The 23,584-nt window shown below is 34.7% G+C and overlaps 1 protein-coding gene across 1 annotated transcript in view; it reads right to left on the bottom strand.

Moving 5' to 3' along the window:
• IPO11 (importin 11) overlaps positions 1–23,584 on the bottom strand; it is a 197,985-nt gene that overhangs the window by 109,085 nt on the left and 65,316 nt on the right. The window contains exons 15-20 of the mRNA XM_012784031.3: positions 22,418–22,465; positions 21,832–21,937; positions 18,020–18,146; positions 13,155–13,188; positions 12,923–12,963; positions 11,902–12,018 (exon numbers count right to left, since the gene is read on the bottom strand). Coding sequence (XP_012639485.1) covers positions 11,902–12,018; positions 12,923–12,963; positions 13,155–13,188; positions 18,020–18,146; positions 21,832–21,937; positions 22,418–22,465 — 473 coding nt within the window. The remainder of the gene's footprint in view (positions 1–11,901; positions 12,019–12,922; positions 12,964–13,154; positions 13,189–18,019; positions 18,147–21,831; positions 21,938–22,417; positions 22,466–23,584) is intronic.

Here is a 23,584-nt window from a genome sequence, read left to right as displayed (position 1 = left end):
CAGCTTACCTGACTGAAAATTATACAATGTTTTAAAAAGAGCAGCATTTATTCATTCATTCTACAATTATCTGATTGAGACCTCGAGGACAAGGCACTGGAAAGAAAAGTATATAAAGAAAGCCATACAAACGCTTACAATGAAAAAGGATAAGTGTGATGACAAAGGTATATACAAGGTATGGTAGAAATGCAGGGGAAGAAAACCACCTTCAAAGGATAAAATTGTTAAGTACACTATGGATTAAGTTAATCAGTTTTTAAAATTTATCCTGAAGCACACATAGCACAGCTTGTCAATGAGCATCTTGAAAAATAAAATAGAGCTACACAGAAGCTGGAGCGCACTCTGGCTCCGGGCTTAGCATCACAGTCTTTGAAATTGCTCTGAGCAGAGTAACCTTAGGGATGAAACAAACATTAGACCTTCATAGCTTCAGTATTATTTATTTGAAGCTCAGAAAGGATAAATTTATATATTCTATAATACTTATAAGACATCATATTTCAAAAGGGTAGCCAAACAACTACAAGATTTGGTCCCCACCCTAGTGGTAGAAGTGGAAGCAGAAAGATAAGAGGATAAATATTTGCTCAAATATTTCAATAAGATATAACTGAATAAATATTCAGAGACTCATGTATTACCTATTTTCATGTGTTAACTTATTATATTATTTTCAAAACTTGAATTATAATAGTTAATATTTATAGAGCACATACTCAATTTTGCTAAGTGTTCTACCTCAAAGATCACTCCAATTAGCATGTAAAAGCAGGTCAATTAATATGTAAAAACACAGGTTTCAGAGTACCTAATTCATACACACTCAACTAAAAATAGTATATAACTGAATGATGTACTAATAAGGAAAATAAGCGGTTTTGGTTTTGAATAAATAAGATTACTTTCTAAGGAATGGCAGAAGGGAAGTATATGCTATAAATTATACATGGAGTAATAAAACCAAAGTACATTTTATATCCAAAAAGTCATAAAATATTTATTTTCTAATCTTAACTGTTCATTAGAACATATAATGTTCTAAATTAAAATTAATGCTTCAAAAATAGTATTTTAAAAACCACCCGTAGCCACTGTTGCAAAAGACAAAAAAAAAAAAGGCCTAGGGAGTAAAATGAACAGTGTGGTGACATGAGAGGCAAACGTATTTCAATGAGAGGTAGGAAGCTACGTGGTGGTGGCAACTGAAGAAATCTGAATATTAACTTGATATTAGATAACAATACTGCATCAGTGTAAAGTTTCTTGAGTTTAATCATGTTATGGTAATGCAGGAAAAGGAGCATATATCTCTTAAAAAGAAGAGGTCTAATATTTTGCGGTAAAGTGTCACAATGTCTGCAACTAAAATTCAAATGGTTTAATTAACAACAACAATCTATATATGTTGATAGATAGTAAGAAAGTAAATGTGGTAAAACATTATTAACTGAAGAAACTAGGTGAAGGATATATGGGTCTTGATTCCTACAACTTTTCTGTAGATTTGAGATTAGGAGTAACATTTATCTGGTGTCAGGAGGATGGGAGGGGGGAGGAGGGGATGGGTGTATACAACCACAACGAGTAAGATGTGCAACATTTGGGGTATGGACATGTTTGAAGCTCTTACTCGAGTGGGGAGGAGGGTATGGGCAATATAAGTAACCTTACACTTGTACCTCCATAATTCGCTAAAATAAAATAAAACAAATAAATAAATAAGAAAAAATAATGAATAAATAAATTTAAAAAAAAAAGACATGAAAGAAAAATAGTGTCCATATGCAACTCTGAAAAGGAGTATAACATACGGGTTTTGGGGGCAGGCCAATTTCAATTATTTGTGTAACACTTTAAAAATCACATAAAATTAAGAACTTCTTACAGTCACAATGAAAATGCAAATCAAAACTACAATGACATATCACCTCACATCCATTAGGATAGCTATTATCTAACAAAAGAAAACAAGTATTGGCAAAGGTGTGGAGAAATTGGAACTCTCGTAAACTGCTGGTGGTAATGCAAACCGTTGTACCTACTACAGAAAACGGTATAGAAGTTCCTCAAAAAAATAGTATGGAGGTTCCTTAAAAAAGGAAAACTAGAACTACCAGCAACCTTTTGGGCATTTATCCAAAAGAACTGAAAGCAGGATCCCAAAGAGATTATTAGTACTCTCATGTTCACTGCAGCACTATTCATAACAGTCAATATATGTAAACAACCTAAATGTCCATCAAAAGATAAATGAATAAAGAGCATGTGGTATATACATGCAATGGCATATAATACTAATCAGCAATATGGAAATTGTGCAATACAGGACAACATGGATAAATCTGGAGGATAGCATACTAAATGAAATAAGCCAGTCACAGAAAGACAAATGCTGCATGATTCCACTTACATGAGTTATCTAAAATAATTAAATTCCCAGAATCAAAGACTGGAATGGTAGTTGTCAATGTTTGGGGGAAGGGGAAATAAGAAATTATTCATCAACGGGCATAAAGTTTCAGGTAAATAGGATGAATAAACTCCAGGAATTTGCTGTACAATGTTGTACCAAAAGTCAAAAATAATGTATTGTACACTTAAAATTTTATAAAAAGAGTAGATCTCATGTTAAGTGTTCTTACCACAGAATTTTGGGATATGTGTCTATTAGATGGAAAACAATGAGTATTACAGACTCATAAGTTAGTTCCTATAGAGGGAAATCTCTACTTTCACTCGTAACACATTAGTAACATATTGGAACACTCGTAACACATTGGAGATCAAGGCCACGCTCCTCCGGGAGCTACAGGGTCCCTCCCAAAGTTTGGAGCACTCGAGTACTCCACCTGGGGGACCAGTCTACCACAGATAAAAAAGAACATCTCCGCAGCTGGCTCTAACACACAAATATCAACCAATGACAAGGAGAACAATGATATAGCTCATCGTAGTGTCTTCCAACCCAAGAAAACAGGGTGTGGGTGATTCACAATCACAAGTACCACCCACCATCACTGAGAGTAAGCTGGGGGACTTAACTCACTGCATACTGTTAGGAAGAGGTAAAGACAGCAGGTCAGAGCTAACCCAAGAGGTACACCAAACCTGCTAAAACACCCCATAGGTGTAAATCAGGACCAGCACTCCTCTCCCAGGCATGCTCAGTGATCGATACTCGGGGACCTGGAAACAGGTCCGTAAGCCAAGCCGACCTAGCACCTCGAGGTCTAGACCGAGAGGCCAGATGAGAAGGAATCAGTGAATGAACTCCGGAAACATTAAATATCAGAGCAAAAAGGACCCCCCCAGGCCAGGCATGTGGCTCACACCTGTAATCCTAGCACTCTGGGAGGCTGAGGTGTGTGGATCACTCAAGGTCAGGAGTTTGAAACCAGCCTGAGCAAGAGTGAGACCCTGTATCTACTAAAAAATAGAAAGAAATTAATTGGCAACTAAAAATATATAGAAAACAATTAACCGGGCATGGTGGCACATGCCTGTAGTCCCAGTTACTCAGGAGGCTGAAGCAGAAGGATTGCTTGAGCCCAGGAGTTTGAGGTTGCTGTGAGCTAGGCTGATGCCACAACACTCTAGCCCAGGCAATGGAGTGAGACTCTGTCTCAAATAATAATAATAATTAATAATAAATAAAAAGAACACCACAAAAAGAAAACATTATCTCCTTACTCCTTTGATATAAACCAAAACAAAAAGATTGAAATGACAGATGAATAATTCCAAATATGGATTGTAAGGAAGCACTGTTAAGAGAAAATAGAAACCAAACACAAAGAAACCACAAAAACAATGCAGGAAATGAATGAAAAATTTACTATGGAAATTGAATTATCTAAAAAAAAAATCAAACAGAACTTCTGGAAATGAAAGGTCCATTCAAGGAAATACAAAACAGGCTCTTGGAAAGCCTCAAGAATAGGCTAGATCAGGCAGAAGAAAGAATATCAGAGCCTGAAGACAACACCTTTGAGTTAAACCCAGTCATAGATAAAGATCTGAGAAACAAGAGGAATAAACAAAATCTACAAGAAATACAGGATTATGTAAAGAGGCCTAACATAAAAAATAGGCATCCCTGACAGCAAAGAAGAAAATACACAAGAGATGGAAAACCTATTTGAGGGAATGACTGGAGAAAATGTCCCTGGCCTTGCTAGAAATCTAGATATCCAGGTATAAGAAGCTCGAAGGACTCCTGGGAGACTCAAAGAAAGAGGCAATCACCATGACACATGGTCATCAGACTGGCCAAAGTAAACATGGAAGAGGTACTCCAATGAGCCGTATGAAAAAGCAGCAGCAAGGAATTATAAAGGAAAACCCAACAGAATAACTGCAGACTTCTCAACTGTGATCTTATAAGCCAGAAGGTATTGGAGCCCTATTCTCAATCTTCTCAAACAGAAAAATGGCCAGCCTAGAATTTTGTATCCTGTAAAACTAAGTTTCTTATATGAAAAGTAAATAAAGACTTTTCTCAAACAAGCAAACACTGAGGGAATTTGTCAAGACTACACCTGCCTGCAGGAAGTACTCAAAACTGCATTATATACAGATCAGTACAATAAACATGCACCAGTGTAAAATCACCCAAAAGCTAAAGGTCAGAGCACAGATACCACAATGGCTCAAGAAGTAAAACAAAGCAATAAAGTTCAACTCAACAGGATGAAAAGAACTGCACCCCACTTATCAATTCTTTCAATAAATGTAAATGGCTTAAACTCCCCATTCAAAAGATATAGGCTGGGTGAATGGATTAAAAACATACTAGCTAACAATCTGATGTCTCCAGGAAACACATCTAACCCACAAGGACTCATTCAGACTCAAGGTGAAGAAATTGAATACGATCTTCCATGCAAATGGAAACCAAAAGAAACCCAGTATAGCCATTCTCATATCAGACAACATAGACTTAAAACCAACAAAAGTAAAGAGAGACAAAGATGATTATTAGATAATGGTGAAGGGAATAATTGAATAAGAAGACATAACAATCCTTAATATTTATGTACTTAACACAGGTACATCCAGATTCATAAAGCAAAACCCTACTTGATTTAAATAAAATGATAAACAGCAGCATCATAATAGCCAGGGACTTCAACAGACAGTTATAGAATGGAACAGATAATCCAAGCAGAAAAGTAGCAAAGAAATGATGGACTTAATTGGAACTCTAGAACAAATGGGTCTAAAACACATTTACATTCTACCCAAAAACCACTGAATGTACATTCATCTCATCAGCTCATGGAACATTCTCTAAGATTGATCGCATCATAGGGCACAAAACAAGTCTCAATAAATAAAAAAAAAATAGAAATGATACCAGGTATCTTCTCACACCACAGTGGAATAAAATTAGAAATCAACTCCAACAGAAACACTCAACTCTACACAAAGTCATGCAAATTAAACAACCTACTGCTGAACAGTTATTGAGTCGAGGAAGAAATTAAGATGGAAATCCAAAGATTCTTTGACCAAAATGACAAAGGGGGCACAAGTTATCAAAATCTGTAGGATTCAATAAAAGCAGTCCTAAAGGGAAAATCCATAGCCATAAATGCCCACATCCAAAAGACGGAAAGATTACAAATCAACAATCTAATGAATCATCTCAAGGAGCTGGAAAAGGAAGAGCAAACCAATCCCAAACCCAGCAGAAGAAAAGTAATAATGAAGTTAGAGCATAACTAAATGAAATTGGTAACAAAAGAATTACACAAAAGACTAATAAAAGAAAAAGTTGGTTCTCTGAAAGGGTGAACAAAATCAACAGTCCTCTTGCTAGATTAATCAGAAACAGAAAAGAAAGGACCCTAATATGCTCAATCACAAATGAAAAAGGAGATATTACAACTGATACTACGAAAATACAAAATACCATCTCTGAATACCATAAAAATCTCTATGTACATAAATTTGAAAACATTGAGGAAATGGACAAATTCTTGGAAACACACAACATCCTTAGACTCAGTCAGGAAGAAACAGAACTCCTGAATAAACCAATGTCAAGCAACAAAATTGAAGTAGCAATGAAGAATCTCACAACAAAAAAGTCCCAGACGGGATGGTTTCATAGCCAAAGTTTATCAAACCTACAAAGAATAAATGGTGCCTATACTGCAGAAATTATTTCACAACATCGAGAAGAAAGGAATCCTCCCCAACTCATTCTAGGAAGCCAATATCACGTTGATACCAATGCCAGGAAAGGACACAACAAAAAATGAAAACCACAGGCCAATATCCCTTATGAATATAGATACAAAAATTCTCAATAAAATCCTAGCAAACTGAATTCAGGTGCACATCAAAAAAAAAACAATCCACCACAATCAAGTGGGCTTCGTCCCAGAGAGGCAAAATGATTCAACATACGCAAATCTATAAACGTGATTCACCACATAAATAGCAGTAAAAACAAAGACCATATGATCCTCTGAACAGACATAGAGAAAGCATTTGACAAAATTCAGCACCCTTTTATAATAAGAACTCTTAATAAAACAGGCATAGACGGAACATACCTCGATGTTATAAACTCATATAAGACACACCCATAGCCAGCATAATACCGAAAAGGGAAAAATCGAAAGTATTACCACTTAGAACTGCAAGCAACATGGTTGCCCACTGTTACCACTTCTCTTCAATATAGTGCTGGAAGTCCCAGACAGAGCAATCAGGCAAGAGAAGGAAATCAAGGATATTCAAATGGGGAAAGAAGAAGTCAAACTATCACTCTTTGCTGATGATATGACCTTATATCTAGAAAATCCCAAAGATTCTGCCAAGAGACTCCTGGAATTAATAAATAAATTCAGCAAAGTCTCAGGTTACAAAATCAATACACACAAACCAGTGGCATGCCTATACATCAACAGCAGTCAAGCTAAGAATCAAATCAAAGGCTCAAAACCATTCACAACAGCAACAAAGAAAAAATATCTAGGAATATATTTAACCGAAGAGGGGAAAGACCTCTACAGGGAGAACTATGAAACAGTAAGGAAGGAAACTGCAGAAGATGTAAACAAATGGAAAAACATATCATACTCATGGATCGCAGAATCAACATTGTTGCAATGTCTATATTACCCTAAGTGATTTACAGATTAAATGCAATTCCCATTAAAATACCAATGTCATTTTTTGCAGATCTAGAAAAAATAATTCTACTCTTCGTATGGAATGAGAAAAGACCCTGAATGGGCAAAGCAACCATAAGCAAAAAGAATAAATTGGGAGGTATCAATTTACCAAACTTCAAGTTATGATAAAGGGCTACAGTAACCAAAACAGCATGGTACTAGCACAAAAACAAAGACATAGACCATTGGATCAGAACAGAGAACCTAGATATAAAACCATCCTCATATTGCCATCTGATCTTTGACAAAGCAGGCAAAAACATACAATGGGGGAAAGAATCCCTATTCAATAAATGGTGCTGGGAAAATTGGAGGCCACACACAGAACACTGAAACAGGATCCACACCTCTTGCCACTCACAAAAATTAATTTACGATGGATAATAGACTTAGGCATGAAACTATAAGAATTCTAGAAGAATAGGTTGGAAAAACTCATAGATATCAGCCAAAACAAAGAATTGATGAAGAAGACCCCAAAGGCAATCACAGCAACAACAAAATTAAATGACACTTAATTAAATTTAAAAGCTTCTGCACAGCCAAGGAAACAATCAATAGAGCAAATGAACAGACAGCCTAGAGAATGGGAGAAAATATCTGCATGCTATACATCCCATAAAGGGCTGATAACCAGAATCTACAAAGAACTCAAGCAAATCAGTAAGAAAAAAAATCAAACAACCCCATTTAAAAGTAAGCAAAAGACATAAACAGAAGCTTTTCAAAAGAGAGACTAATGGCCAATAAACATCAAAAAATGCTCAACATTTCTAATCATCAGGGAAATGCAAATCAAAAACACAATGAGTTATTACCTAACTCCAGTGAGAATGCATTTTATCCAAAAGTCCCAAAACAACAAATACTGGCATGAATGTGGAGAGAAAGAAACGCTTGTACACTACTGGTGGGACTGCAAACTAGTTCAAAGCTCTATGGAAAGCAGTATGGAAATACCCCAAAGAACTAAAAGTAGACACTATTTGATACAGCAATCCCATGACTGGGTATCTACCCAAAGGAAAAAAGACATTTTATAAAAAAGACACTTACACTTGAATGTTTATAGGAACACAATTCACAATCACAAATATGTGGAAACAACCCATGTGTCCATCAATACAAGAGTGGATTAATAAAATGTGGTATACATATACCATAGAGTATTTACTCAGCCACAGGAAAAAAAAAATGGTGAACTAATTCCTTTTGTAAAAACCTAAATTGAACTGGAGACCATCCTCCTAAGTGAAGTATCACAGGAATGGAAAAACAAACACCACATATACTCACTATGAAACTAGAACTAAATTATCAATACTCATGTGTATATGTGGTAGTAAAATTCAACTGAAATTAGGCATGTGGAGGGGGGGATGGGATAGGTAAATTCACATATAATGGTACAATGCACCCTGTGTGACAGACATACTTTAACTCAAACTGTACAAAAGTAATTCCTGTAACCAAGACGTTTGAACCCCCATAAAATTCTGAAATTTAAAAAAAAATTTTTTAAGTCCCAAATGACACCTTATCTTTTAGATAAAATTTTCAACAGAATATTTTATATTTCATAGAAGCCCTTTAATTTTGTTCTTTCTCTTCAGAAATGTACAAGCCCAAAGGCTGACAGCACTCCTGATTACATATTTATTTTGACTATAAAATTATGAAATGTCTGCATTAGAATAACTTAATTGTAGGTTTTAAACTACTTTCCAAAAAATACAGAAAATATAGTCAAATAATTGTACAATATGGTGCAAAGATGGTGCCGCCTTCACTGAAACTTCAAAATTAAACTGTGTGTGTCAGAAACCACTGTTGTGAGATGGCTCAAGATGTCTGCAGCCTAATATCATAAAGAAAATTTTTTTAAAATTTGTTGAATTTTAAAAAAAATGTTTGTATCCTAATCAACAAAAGTAAAATTAAGCTCATGAAAGATAGTTGAGGGATATATGCAAAAGAATGTAAATGATAATGCTGTTTAAAGGTTAACATGGGAAAAAGTTAACCACTTTGGTACCAGCGTCGACTATAGTCAATAGCCACAGATGAATGCGCACAGGGACTTTAGCCGATGGCCGTGATATGACTTTTCTAATTTTTCATTTATCAAAATAAAATTGTGGGCCGGGCGCGGTGGCTCACGCCTGTAATCCTAGCACTCTGGGAGGCCGAGGCGGGCGGATTGCTCAAGGTCAGGAGTTCAAAACCAGCCTGAGCGAGACCCCGTCTCTACCATAAAAATAGAAAGAAATTAATTGGCCAACTAATATATATAATATAAAAATCAGCCGGGCATGGTGGCTTGTGCCTGTAGTCCCAGCTACTCGGGAGGCTGAGGCAGGAGGATCACTTGAGCCCAGGAGTTTGAGGTTGCTGTGAGCTAGGCTGATGCCACGGCACTCACTCTAGCCTAGGCAAGAAAGCGAGACTCTGTCTCAAAAAAAAAAAATAAAAAAATAAAAAAAATAAAATAAAATTGTGAACATTTAAAAATAACGTAATGAAAACATATATGTATATGTTGCCTATTCTGATTTACATTACAAGTAAAGCTGCCTGTAAAGTAAAACAAGCTGTCAGTGCTTTAAAGCTTTCCTCATGACACAAGAGCAAAACGGATTTGTCATCAATGCAGAGCACAAACTATCGTGTGGACTATGAGTGCTGGCTGTGGGCAAGGTTTCGAGGCCTCTGAGCGCAGTACCGAAGTGGTTAAAGCATCAGACAATAGAAAATATTTTTCTTAATCATTTCCTATGTTAGCTTGAGTTCTCAAAATAGAAACCACTACTGAACCACTGTATCTTATTGTTACTTACTGATGATATAGTCACCTGAGTTGGTTAGGCTATTTGTATTCTGAAAGATTAGTGTGGATAGAAACAAAAAACCATTTTTAAATTTACTACACAAAATGAATTTCAAACTTTTGGTGAAAAACAATTAGAGGTTTGGGGAAATAAAGGTAAGAAAATTAATTTCTTTTTTTTTTTTTTTTTGAGACAGAGTCTCACTCTATTGCCCAGGCTAGAGTGCTATGACATCAGCCTAGCTCACAGCAACCTCAAACTCCTGGGTTCAAGCAGTCCTTCTGCCTCAGTCTCCCCAGTAGCTGGGACTACAGACATGCGCCACCATGCCCGGCTAATTTTTTTTTTCTATATGTATATTTTTTTTTTAGTTGGCCAATTAATTTCTTTCTATTTTTAGTAGAGACGGGGTCTCATACTTGCTCAGGCTGGTTTCAAACTCCTAACCTTGAGCAATCTGCCCAGAAAATTCATTTCTATTAAAAAAAAAATCTGCTTAATTCCATTAGCCAGATATATCTAAATAAGACTACAGAAAATGACCATATTTTGTTTTTATAATCAACTTTTAAACAAACAATAATTTACTGTAATTGTATAATACTCTGAAGCATATTGGGCATTTGTAATAATTTCATACTCATAAAATCCTGTAAGTTAGGTGAGCCTGGAATTATCTTTAACATTTTATACATGAGGAACAAGGTTAAAGACCTTGCCTAAATAGAGTTAGGGACTTAAAACGAGTTTTTTTAAAAAAAGTTACAAGTAACTATTTGTATAGCCAAACTCTCGTTGTTTAAAAACCATCATCAGATGAATTAATGTAATTAATATAACAAGAAATCCCAAGTGTTAAGAAATTTGTAAGTTTTTACTACTTTTAGACTCCAGTACTCAGATCTGATTAAAATAATTAATAGTGACTTAAACCTACCATAGGAGTTGCATAATGTTGAGTTTAAGTATAGACAGTGGCATTAAAATGTATGAACTTTAACAAGTTCCTTAAAGCTTCAGATTGTTTGATATAACAAATCCTAACTTCCACTTCAAGGCTTTTGTAAGGATTAAATGAGATACATAAGCAAAGCACTTAGCACATAAGTTGGTATGTTGTCATTATTCAATAATTGATAGCTATGATCATCAATTGCTTCAGAATTAGTAAACACACTCAAGGAGTCAGAATTCACTAATAGCAGATCCAAGAGTAGACTCTAAGTCTGTGAATTCTAAATCAGTTATTTTTCCCTAATACCTTACAGATTTGCTTCAGTGCTTTTCAAACAAGGATATGCAGTGGTGAACTAGGACAACAGAAGCCACAGGATAATTACAGTGTGGTTTCCTGGATTATCAATTTTTCATAAAGATTAGGAATGATGGGAAGCTGAATAATTTAACTGTTAAGAACTTTACACATCATTTTTATACTAAATCAAATGTAGATATAATGTGTAACAGGTTACAAAGCACACTTTATTTTTAAGGTAAAAATAACAGACTTCTGAGAAAATTCGCATTTGCTGACAGACAGCTAAGACTATGGCCTCCATTTTAAATATTTTAATTTTCTTAGTCATTTTTTAAAAACTGTAGACCAAGTGCCATGGCTCATGCCTATATTTCTAGCACTCTGGGAGGACCAATTTAGGCAGGAGTTCAAGACTAGCCTGGACAATACAGTGATGCCCCATCTCTATAAATAAAAACTAATAAATGTCAATTTTGAATAATACACAACTGAACATAGCTTGTAAGCTAGAAGTATTTTAATGAATGTTTTAACTTTTAAACAATGTAAAGATATTAACAAATTCTACATGTGTTCTACTCACCTCTCTGACATTTATTTTCATGTTTTACAGCAAAATTACCTGCATGTTGACTCTTTCAATCACACAGGAAAGGACATGCAAAACGTGCATCTTTGTGTCACATTCTGTAACTTGCTGTAGTAACTGAAAAAGTAGTGTGAACATGGTTTCCAAATACTGCAGGTAAAAAAAAAAAAATGTTCAGAATAGAAATGTATATATAATATGTATATATAGTTGGAATAAGAAATAAATCATAATGTCAAAGCAATAAAATACAAACAGAAAGCCAAAACTGTAGCATTACCTAAACAACTTTAAATTGTTCAAGCTGCCAATATGTAAGACTATGATTTTTTTTCTTTATTGCTGCTAAATGTGTCTATTTCAGAATTTAATTCATTGACAAACTGAATGTTTAGAGGAAGACTGTCTAAACTGTGTGTGTTTAAATTTTATATTGCTAACTAAACCACTAACAGTGCATCGTCACTATTCTTCCATGCATGCCTGCTGCCAATCACAAAACGTTTTGGTTTGCAATACCTACTCATTAAAGCAAAAAGAACATTAATTATTGCACTTATGTGCCAGCTAAGTGGCCCTTAATATATGCTGTATGGAGATACACATTTTTGTAGATATAAAGCTGTTATTCTAAGAATAACAGAGTATTTCTTATTAGGAAATAGAAAAATATCTTGTGCCTGGCTATGAACAGACACAGGAAATTATGAAAATTATGTTAGAAACTGACAAATCACAGATACTTACATAAAACAAATATTTGTCCTTTCAGATAATTGGTTCATTTTTATACAAATTTCTGAAACACATTTGTTTCATCTAAAAATATCTGGTGATTATTAAAGAAAAATCAATACTCTAAAAGTTTCCCATCTATGACCCTCCCAAGAAGACATATTTTATTATCTAACTTTCCCCTCACCTAGTCCTCCTAAGAACAAACATTACCACCAAAATATATACATAATTTCAGCTATAAAATAGCACTCAATATTCAAAGACATAAGCAGAAACTACTTTTTAAAAAAAGCAATCTGGAAATGAATATTCTTACCGGTAGAAACTGGTCTGTTCTAAATTCAAAATCATCAACAGGTAAAGAGCAGTTAAGGAATACTGAGAACATATGCGTTTATTATGATACAATATCTAAAACAAATACAATAAAACAATCAAAAACTACATTTTAAACTATCTCATAAATTAATTTCACAAAATAAGTACAATTTAAAAGTGTTTAATTCTTCACAATGAAGTATTTTTATTTTTAAATTTTTAAAGGATATTTAACTTCAAAGTTGTAGCTGTTTCAATACGGACCTAAAAGAAAGTATATCATGAGTTTTTAATTATTAGCATGACTAAAAATCATTATTATCAAACAAAAAATTTTATTCCAAATCACTTTCTTTGTTCTTTTTATTAATACTAACGTCACAGAGTATATAAATATCCAGAAATAAAAGGACAGTCCCCTTAGTTTGCAACAAGAGATTAAAAGAAAGGATAAAGCAGTATTTATTCCTGCTCTTCTAGTTTCCCATAATTTGCCTAAGAAGCCTTTAATCTAATAGGTGCTTCCATGGAGAAAAATTATTTGCCATAAGGTATGTGGAGAGCATGGGACTGAGGGAAAATAGCATGCAGGTGATGTCCAAGAAAAAGAGAAGGCTAAGAGGCAGGAAAACAGGGTGGGGTTGAGCAAGCAGGAAGACGTGTAAATAAACGGTGTGGGAGACAAGGAGGAAGAAGGGGAAAAAAAAAGAACATGGATTCCCATCTGTAACCTCAATTATAGGAAATCTTTGAAATACCTCCCAAAAAAGTATCCTAATTTTCTAAATCCCAAAGTTTACAAATATAGAAAGGTTTATACAAGCTCCTGACCTTCTAAATCATATTTTTCTATGTTTATCAGCATGTTGCCTGGGCAAATCATATCATTAGAACACAACCTCTTCCTTTATAGTTTTACCTCTGAATTATTCAGCTAAATTTGCACAGACTAACATACAGTTTCCACACAAAGTAACATGAACTCAAGCCATGACTAAATTTTATATTCTACTCTGTAAAATAATATAGCTAAAATTTTTACTTCCTGGCTAAGAGTCATTACTTTCTTAGATGATATATGTTCCATACCTATAATAGCAACTGATTTTTTTAATTGCCATTTTTCAGAAAGAAAGAGTTTTAAACATTTTACACAAGTTTATGAGGTCTTGAGATGCTGATTAAGCGTTTGTGCCAAATGTTAAGTACTCTAGTGACAAATCCACAGATTCTAAGAGCGTACAGTACAGATGTTTTTTCACCCACCTTTTCCTTTTATTCATTGTATAAAGGCAATGTGAACATTTCCAGATTTTTAATCAGATTCCACAAATTTGCTGATTATGTAATACATGCAAAGCACAGTGGCAAGTGTTCTACTACAAATTGGCCTCATGAGAAGACTGCATATTCATGTATTTGATAAAAAATATTCAATGAGTAACTATTATCAGGCACTGTGTTAGCTGTAGAAAAAGCTGAGTAAGACAAACCTAGTCTTTGCCCTCATAGAGCTTACAAGGGAGGGAGAGGAACCAATATTAAATAATTCCTAATAAAAATGGCTAACTTGAAAAGGTCCTCTTGAGGACATGAACTATTTCTAATCATCTTTTAATTCACAGCATTTAGTATAGAACAAGGGTTCAACAAGCATTGTATTAATAATTTAATTCACAAACACTAGGACATGAAAGCCCCTCAAAAAAGAAACAAGAAGTGAAACTGCCAGCATTCTAACCCTTAATTCTCTCCTGAATTTCCTCTCCATAAGGACCATTTATTCTGAAGATGCATTCAACTCCTAGCCATAACATCTATGCAAGCAAGTATATAAAACAAAAGGCACTAGAATGAAACCTGAATGTATCTTCCCCGCAGATTTTCTAAGAAAGTTGAGGAGCATTTAAAATGATATGACAAATAAAAATAAGAACAAAATCCATTCTTCCTGAGCTTTAAAAGAAATAGGCAGTACTTACTACAAACCAACAGTATGAATCTGGCAGCAATTCATAAGCAATGGAGGAGAAAAATCAAAACCCAAATTTAAAGAATGAAGAGTTGGGGAGTGTGCTGAAAGACTGGTAGAATGGAGTCTAACACATTTCAATACTAGTTGTTCAAGAAATACTTCCATAAATAAATACAAAAAACAGGCCGGGCTCAGTGGCTCACGCCTGTAATCCTAGCACTCTGGGAGGCTGAGATGGGCGGATTGCTCGAGGTCAGGAGTTCGAAACCAGCCTGAGTAAGAGTGAGACCCCGTCTCTACTATAAATAGAAAGAAATTAATTGGCCAACTAATATATAGAGAAATAAAATCAGCCGGGCATGCCTGTAGTCCCAGCTACTCGGGAGGCTGAGGCAGAAGGATTGCTTGAGCCCAGAAATTTGAGGTTGCTGTAGCTAGGTTGACGCCATGACACTCACTCTAACCTGGGCAACAAAGCAAGACGAGACTGTGTTTCTAAATAAATAAATAAATGCAGAAAACAAAACATAAAACCTCCCTTAGCAAGACTCTAAACATGACTTTTCATGGAGTAAATCTAGACCTTCAGAAGGAGAATGAAACCTTAAGTATTCAGAACTGAATCCAGACCATGAATTCAGCCTGATAGTCTATCCTACCTCCAGATAAAATCTCAGGAAATTCCTTGAAAAATAACAGGCTAATTCCATACTAGGAGAACAGACGCCATCAAGATATCAGAAACATTGGAAAGATCCCCAAAGCATGAGAGCAAGAGAGAAATGAACAGGAAGAAACCATAGGTCAATACTACTTCCAAAGAATACTGCTACAAAGGTGAGCATAGCCAGACATTTCCATGCAGATTCCACTATGAATGCACTTTGGAATAATTAGGTGGACTTGGACTAGCCTAATGCCTGATCACTTCTACACCATGGCCACAGAAGTGAAGGCAGTCTACAAACTAAAGCAGAGAGCATGGCACTAGGGCCAGAAAGAAATGGCAGTCTCTCCAGGTCTTAAGACCACCAAAATATAAATAAGGCAGACATGAAATAATAATCTGAGAAATAAAAATAATGACTTCGTAATTTAATTGTTTAAAAAGCCATCCTCATTCTTAGATTCTCTCCTATCCATGTCTCCTAATCCATTCAATGAACATTTTTTAAAACTTGATTCCATGAGAGGCATAAGAGATACTAACATGAATAATATTATCCTATACTATCTATCCTATACATTCCTACTATTAGTATTACTACATATAACTAGGTACTTTTTCTTTTCTCTATTCTGCAATAAAATCAAGATCACTCAAATAATCTGATATATAATGTACTATTTCTTCTGAAATATATATATATAAATAAGTTTCTTAAAAAACAAAGAAATACTGGCCGGGCGCGGTGGCTCACGCCTGTAATTCTAGCAATCTGGGAGACCGAGGGGGCGGACTGCTCGAGGTCAGGAGTTCAAAACCAGCCTAAGCAAGAGCGAGACCCTGTCTCTACTATAAATAGAAAGAAATTAATTGGCCAACTAATATATATAGAAAAAATTAGCCGGGCATGGTGGCACATGCCTATAGTCCCAGCTACTCGGGAGGCTGAGGCAGCAAGATTGCTTGAGCCCAGGAGTTTGAGATTGCTGTGAGGTAGGCTGACGCCATGTCACTTACTCTAGCCTGGGCAGCAAAGCGAGACTCTGTCTCAAAAAAATAAAAATAAAAAATATAAAAAATAAAAATTATAGAATGATATTTAGAATAAATTCTCAATTACATACACAAAGTAGATAATATTTAAACAGAAAATTCAAAGATTAGTTTTATTTGCCTTTGGAATGTACCTTGTTTGTTTCTATAACAAATTTACCTTTCTAATTCTATTTTTCCTTCAGTGAACACTACAAATAGTTTATTTATTATGGCATATGTTAAAAAAGAGAAAATGTAGTACAAGTCTTTGCTGAAAAGAAGGGAAATCAGATGGGTTCAAACTATAAAAAAAAAAAAAAGGAGTGGAGACACTGAGAAATGAGTAGAGCACAATTCAGTGAAAGAGGTGGATGGCAGAGATCACTTAATTTTACCTAAAAAAATTTGGATATCAGGAAAAGACAACTGGATTCACTTTTTAAAAGACTATGCTGGGAAGGGCGTGGTGGCTCATGCCTGTAATTCTAGCACTCTGGGAGGCCAAGGTGGGCCAATCACTCAAGGTCAGGAGTTCGAAACCAGCCTGAGCAAGAGCGAGACCCCGTCTCTACTAAAAAATAGAAAGAAATTAATTGGCCAACTAAAAATATATAGAAAAAATTGCTGTGAGCTAGGCTAACACCAGGGCACTCTAGCTAGGGCAACAGAGTGAGACTGTGTCTCAAAAAAAAAAAAAAAAAAAAAAAAGACTATGCTGGAGTCAAAGTTAAGTCCAAGAAAAAGAAAGTGTATATTAAGTCACTAACGTACTCACTCAGTCATACAATAAAGCACCAGTAGGAGGAGAAAAAAAGAAGAAAACGATTCTATATATTTTTATAATTTTAAACTTCTTAAAATCATAGCCCTGTAAGTAATTGGCCTATTTAAAAAGCAGCAAACCTACTGCTTTGAAGGGTAAAAAAAGCAACAAAGAAGTCACTATCAAATTTTCAGTAACACAAAATCAAGATTATGTAAACACCAAAAATAAAGTAAAATTCCTAAAAGAAACAAGAATTCCAAAGACTGAAAAAAATAAAAATAAAAAATGAGGCCACAAATCAAAAGAATGAAACAAATTATGATGCTATCTCAACAACAAAGTCTATCCTGAATAAGAAAATTAATATATAATATTAAGAGGTCTTAGAAAAACTGCTGTCCGTTTTTTCTAAGAAATTATAAATCATTTGGAAGAGTAGAGTTTAATTAATTTTTTTCCAATGGCTAGTAATTGGGGGGCAAACAATAATCAAAAGACTTTTTACTCTCAAATCAAACCGCTCACTAATGGATAACTATTGCAGTAAAAGGCCATAAACATTCTAAAAAAATATATAAATTGTTTGTGAACTTGAAGTTTAGCATAGATTAAACTTTAAAAGTAACTCTTTTAAGACATTTAAGGAGCATACCACTAAATCTTGATCTTGAAGCAAGTTACAGATTGCCTCATACAGCATGGGTCTTAAGTCAGACTTGAATTTCACAGAAATCCACTGACCAATGAGCCAAATCACCCTGCGTCGCAGTGGCTTATACCTAAGATAGGAAAAAAGCATGAAATTAGAATGTTAAATATTTTTAGAGGTCTATTTGATTTAGTATATTTCAACACTTAAATCTAAAATATAGTAAGAAGTGCAATCTGCATTTTTTATTAAGACCTTAAAAGCTTTTTCTAAATATACCATGGTACGAAATACTAACAATAAAGATCCAATCTAAATAAATGAATTCTTAAACAGGTATTTTGTTACCTTGCTTCTTTTGCATTGAAGAACTGTAAAATAGACAGGCACATAAAAACCAGGTCCATTTCTGTTTCTCTAGTAACTAAAAATAGTGCTAATGCTCCAAATCTTAAAGCTGGAAAAGTCCCAAAATTTAATAATAAAGGAGCTCCTATATTCGCTTTCCTACTCCAATTTTATTAATATCATAAAGATTTTCACAACAAATTTAAAAATTCATATAAATTTATTGATTTTAGCTAAGCTCTCTGATTTTGTAAGAGGCACCCAATTATAGAATGTGACTCAGATTATAAAAATGATGACTTATATTTTAAAAGCTGTAAAACATTTGCAGTAATATGTAAATAAATTTTTCTCTCTGATCATCTTTGCTAAAGGAAATGAAGACTCTTTAGGCAAGGAGAAAACTCATTAAGTTCAAAAATTTGTGTCCAAGAATTCTATGTATAAACCATCTTGATATTATATAAATTTTATTACATAATAAAAATATTTTATATTTTTTATAATAAAAAAATAAACCACTGGGGAGGGGGTGGTTAATGGAGGACAGGAGTTCAAGACTAGCCTGGGCAACATAGTGAGACCCTAACTTCACAGAAAAATTTTTAAAAACAATTTAACCAGGTGTGGTGGTATGTGCCTGTAGTCCTACCTACTTGGAAGGCTGAGACAAAAGGATCACTTGAGCCCAGGAGTCTGAGGTTGCAGTGAGCTATGATCGTGCCACTGTGCTCCAGCCTGGGTGACAGAGAGACTCTGTCTTGGGGCAAGGAGCAAACGATTTTAGTGGTAAGATGATAAATATTAATTTCTGGGTATAAATGGAACAAGTTAATAAATATACACCATGTTTTTTCAGAAAACTATGGCTGATAAACCACATTAAAAAATTGCTCATTAAAGTTATAAAACGATGTAAGTATTCTCTGCCCCCCCCCAGAAGTTTATAACATACCTAAAAGAATTAAAAAATGCTAAGTAGTATACTAGGGTTTCAGAAAAGAAAGAGAAGGCCGGGGGCGCGGTGGCTCCTGCCTGTAATCCTAGCACTCTGGGAGGCCGAGGTGGGCAGATTGCTTGAGGTCAGGAGTTAGAAACCAGCCTGAGCAAGAGCGAGACCCCATCTCTACTATAAATAGAAAGAAATTAATTGGCCAACTAATATATATAGAAAAAATTAGCCGGCATGGTGGCACATGCCTGTAGTCCCAGCTACTCGGGAGGCTGAGGCAGCAGGATTGCTTGAGCCCAGGAGTTTGAGGTTGCTGTGAGCTAGGCTGATGCCACGGCACTCACTCTAGCCAGGGCAACAAAACGAGACTGTCCCAAAAAAAAAAAAAAAAAAAAAAAAAGAGAAGAGTGGGCAGAGACATGGAATCTAAACAGGTTTTTAAGGTAAACAGTATTTGGGCAAAAAGTGAAAGCAATGTCATTTCAAGGAATAAGAACTGTTAAAACCAATTCACAGTGGCAGAAGTAACAAGACTTTTGTAGAGTGAAGTAAAGGAACCACAGAACCTTCAATTCTGGACTGAGGCCCTGAGAATTAGCACATTTGATTCTCTATTCCAGATAAAGGGAATGAAGCTCAGAAAGGTCAAATTCCAAAGTCATAGGCACTTCCAATCACAGTTATAATTAGAGGTCAGTTTGTTCCTCAAAGTGTGGTGCCTAGAAGGTGACACCATTCATTATTCTGGGAGCAAGACAGAAGTGCACGACTTGACCCAAACCTACTAAATCAGAACCTAAGTTTAAAGAAGATTACCTGGTGATTCGTATGCACATTAAAATTTGAGAAACATTAGACTAGACCAGCTCTGTCCAGTAGAAATATAATGCAAGCCAAATATGTAATTTTAAATTCCTTAATACTCAACATTAGGTCGGGCACGGTGGCTCACGCCTGTAATCCTAGCACTCTGGGAGGCCGAGGCGGGCGGATTGCTCGAGGTCAGGAGTTCGAAACCAGCCTGAGCAAGAGCGAGACCCCGTCTCTACTATAAATAGAAAGAAATTAATTGGCCAACTAATATATATAGAAAAAATTAGCCGGCATGGTGGCGCATGCCTGTAGTCCCAGCTACTCGGGAGGCTGAGGCAGGAGGATTGCTTGAGCCTAGGAGTTTGAGGTTGCTGTGAGCTAGGCTGATGCCACAGCACTCACTCTAGCCTGGGCAACAAAGTGAGACTCTGTCTCAGAAAAAAAAAAATACTCAGCATTAAAATAAGTAAAAAGAAACAGGTAAGATTTTAATAATATTTTTCTTTCAATATATCCAAAATATTATCATTTCAACTTGTAATTAATATATATTTTACATGGCTTCAGTTTTTCAATTTAAATTAATTAAAGTGGAAAAGTCAATTCCATAATTGCACTAAGCACATTTCAAGTGCTCAATAGCCATATGTAGGGAGCTCCCCTAACACACAATGAAGGTCTTAAACTAAATAGCCCATAGGGTTTAAGGACAATTAAACCATACATTTGTCTCCCCAATGAAAAGCTTTCTCTCCATCAAAGGCTCACTAGCTACCTAGAGCAGAGGTAGAGTCTATTCACTACTGGCTTTATAGAACATTGCAAATCCCAAGTGTTGAAAATATTTGTTTACTGAATAACTGGAGATAAATAGCTACTTACTGGTTAAAATAACTTTTAATCTCATAGTTTTGACCTCTAAAAAAAAAAAAAAAAAGAAAAAAAAGAAAAAAAAAATAACTTTTAAAACATCTCCAGGACTACAAGTTTGTGGCTCTAAATGTTTATAAAACTGAATTGAGCACCTCAGTAAGAACCTAAAGTGTATTCAAATGCTTTTTGCCATCTCATATGGGTGGGGAATCTGTGGCCTTCTGATTTCAAGATTTTTCATTTTTAAGCACTAAAGGAGGCAAGAAAAGCTTCATCTTTCTCTGCTGTACAACTTTAAATGAAGGATTTGTTCTGTAAAATTTGGATTCAGTCCAAAGGCCACATTCAAGGATGCAGAAGGTCACATGTTTCCCAAGGCCGCAGGTTCCCCACCCCTTGATTCCAAGACAGTCACCTCTCATAGATGTTACTTGGGTTAGGCTACTTCTGACATGGGACATAGCCCCTGTGCTAAGTGTCCATTTGTCTTCCTTTTGTGGACAGTTTCTTTCTAAACTCACAGACTTCCATCTTCCCTCAACTTTGTATAAAGTCCTACTTCCTTTTTCCTGAAAGCTATCTTATATGAAGTCAAATACTTCCTGGATGTCACAATTCACATTTGAAATAAATAACATAATAGCCAACTGCTTTGTTTATATTTCAATTATAAAATTCACAAGTCTTACTCTTTTCTACACTAGACATTACCTACTAAGTCATATTACAATGTTTTTAAAATTATAAGCAATTTTAATGCCTTCATGAATTCATTAGAAAATCAATAAGGTAAAATAAGTATAAAATAAACACAAAATTTTATACTTGCCTATTGTGAATGACTTGTAATTCTGGAAGAAGCTGGTTTTTAAACCACTGATCAAAATCAACGCTGTCAAACAGTTCATAAGCAGCTAATCCAACAGCATTATACACTAAGAAGAAAATTTAAGAAAAAAATTAAAGATTTCAGATACTGGGCCATAATATATGTAAGAAACAAAACCGAAGGTACTACTTTGAAACACTAAGTTACTTCATTCCATGTTTTTCCTAAATACTCCTTAGTACTTTCAAACAGAAAATTAAATTTATTCTGAAATATTTAAGTCAAATTATTAAAATATAAAATAATATTTGCTTCTAAGTAGATGTAATATTTTATAATCTAGTCCCTGTTTATCTCTAGTCTCATCTCTCACCATAACCCCTTTTTAACCTCTACGTTCTGGTTAAACCAAAATAGTCACTATTCATACTCTAAGGGTGCTACTCCATTCCCTGGAACCCTCTTCCCACCCAACATCTCTCCCCCCCAAACACACAGCTAACTTCTACATATCCTTGTGTTCTCACATTACACTTCCTTAGAAGTCTTTCCCTAGGCACACCAACTAAGTTTAAGTTTAACATACCAGCATCTTTAATTAACAGTGCATTCATATCTTCCACATTTGTGGGCCCTAAAAAATAAGGATCAGTTTAAAAATAAATAAATAAAAAATAAATAAAACTATTTTTTAAAAAAATATATTCCATTTAAATATAATGTATTAGTTCCCCAATTCAGTTAAGTACATGCTTCATTATATTAAATATGCATATAGATAGAAAGGGAAAGTCTGTTTTATTATTAGTACCATTAGAAAACATAGGTACAATATCTAAAGCCATAAACAATATTACAAATCATTATAACATATTTGGAAAATGTCATGACAAGCAATATTCTAGAAAAATATATACCACAAATTGCTAACTATTGTTTTATATCCTTATTATAAATGAAAATTCTTAAAGAGTAAGAGATGAATCACACAGCAGGAAAAAAGAAGCAAAGAACAAGAATAAACAATTCACAAAAGAAGCTCTAGGAAGAAAAAATAAACCTAGTTATGACAGCACACTAGATAAAGAATGACAGTAAAATGAAAAGTGCAAACAAAAAGGTGACAGCCACTATGGAACATGGAAATGTTAGAATAAAATGTTGGAAGTTTCCATGCTACTATTCAGGAAGGAAGATACCATGGTTAACACAGAAAACATAATTTACTTAATAAGTATTAATATATTTCTTTAGAATAGAACAAGTTTAGCAAGTTTAACAAAGCCGATTTCTGCTACAAAACAAGAATGTTTTGTTTTTTCTGTGACCTTTATAGAGAAGTATAAATAAGAATTCTTAAGCTCACTATTCCAATAAGCTAGAATAAGTACAGCCCTGAATAAACAAATTGCTCCAGAGCTAGAAAGAAAATCAAGCTCAGAAATCACTGAAAACCTTACCAGCAGACAGCACCCTATCAAAGTGCAACCTAAACACCTATCCTTTCCTACAATAGTCTCAAAAAGTAAATTGGCATGTGAAGGTTAAGAAAAAAATAAAAAATACAAAAATTAAAAAGTAAACAGTAAATAGTCTGTGTAGGAGAAAACAAAAATAATGTTCAAAAACCAAAAAAAACAGAGCAATGGAAACAGCATATTATAAATTTAGGAATCTGTAATCCTGCACTGAGAAATTGGTAACTTGCCCTAGCTCATAGGAATGTAAAAAAAAAAAAGAAAAAGAAAAAGAA

Source organism: Microcebus murinus, chromosome 11 (genome assembly GCF_040939455.1).
Source record: "Microcebus murinus isolate Inina chromosome 11, M.murinus_Inina_mat1.0, whole genome shotgun sequence".
In the NCBI taxonomy this organism is placed as follows: domain Eukaryota; kingdom Metazoa; phylum Chordata; class Mammalia; order Primates; family Cheirogaleidae; genus Microcebus; species Microcebus murinus.
Note: the sequence above shows the minus strand (reverse complement) of the source record. Positions and strands in the feature narration are given on the sequence as shown.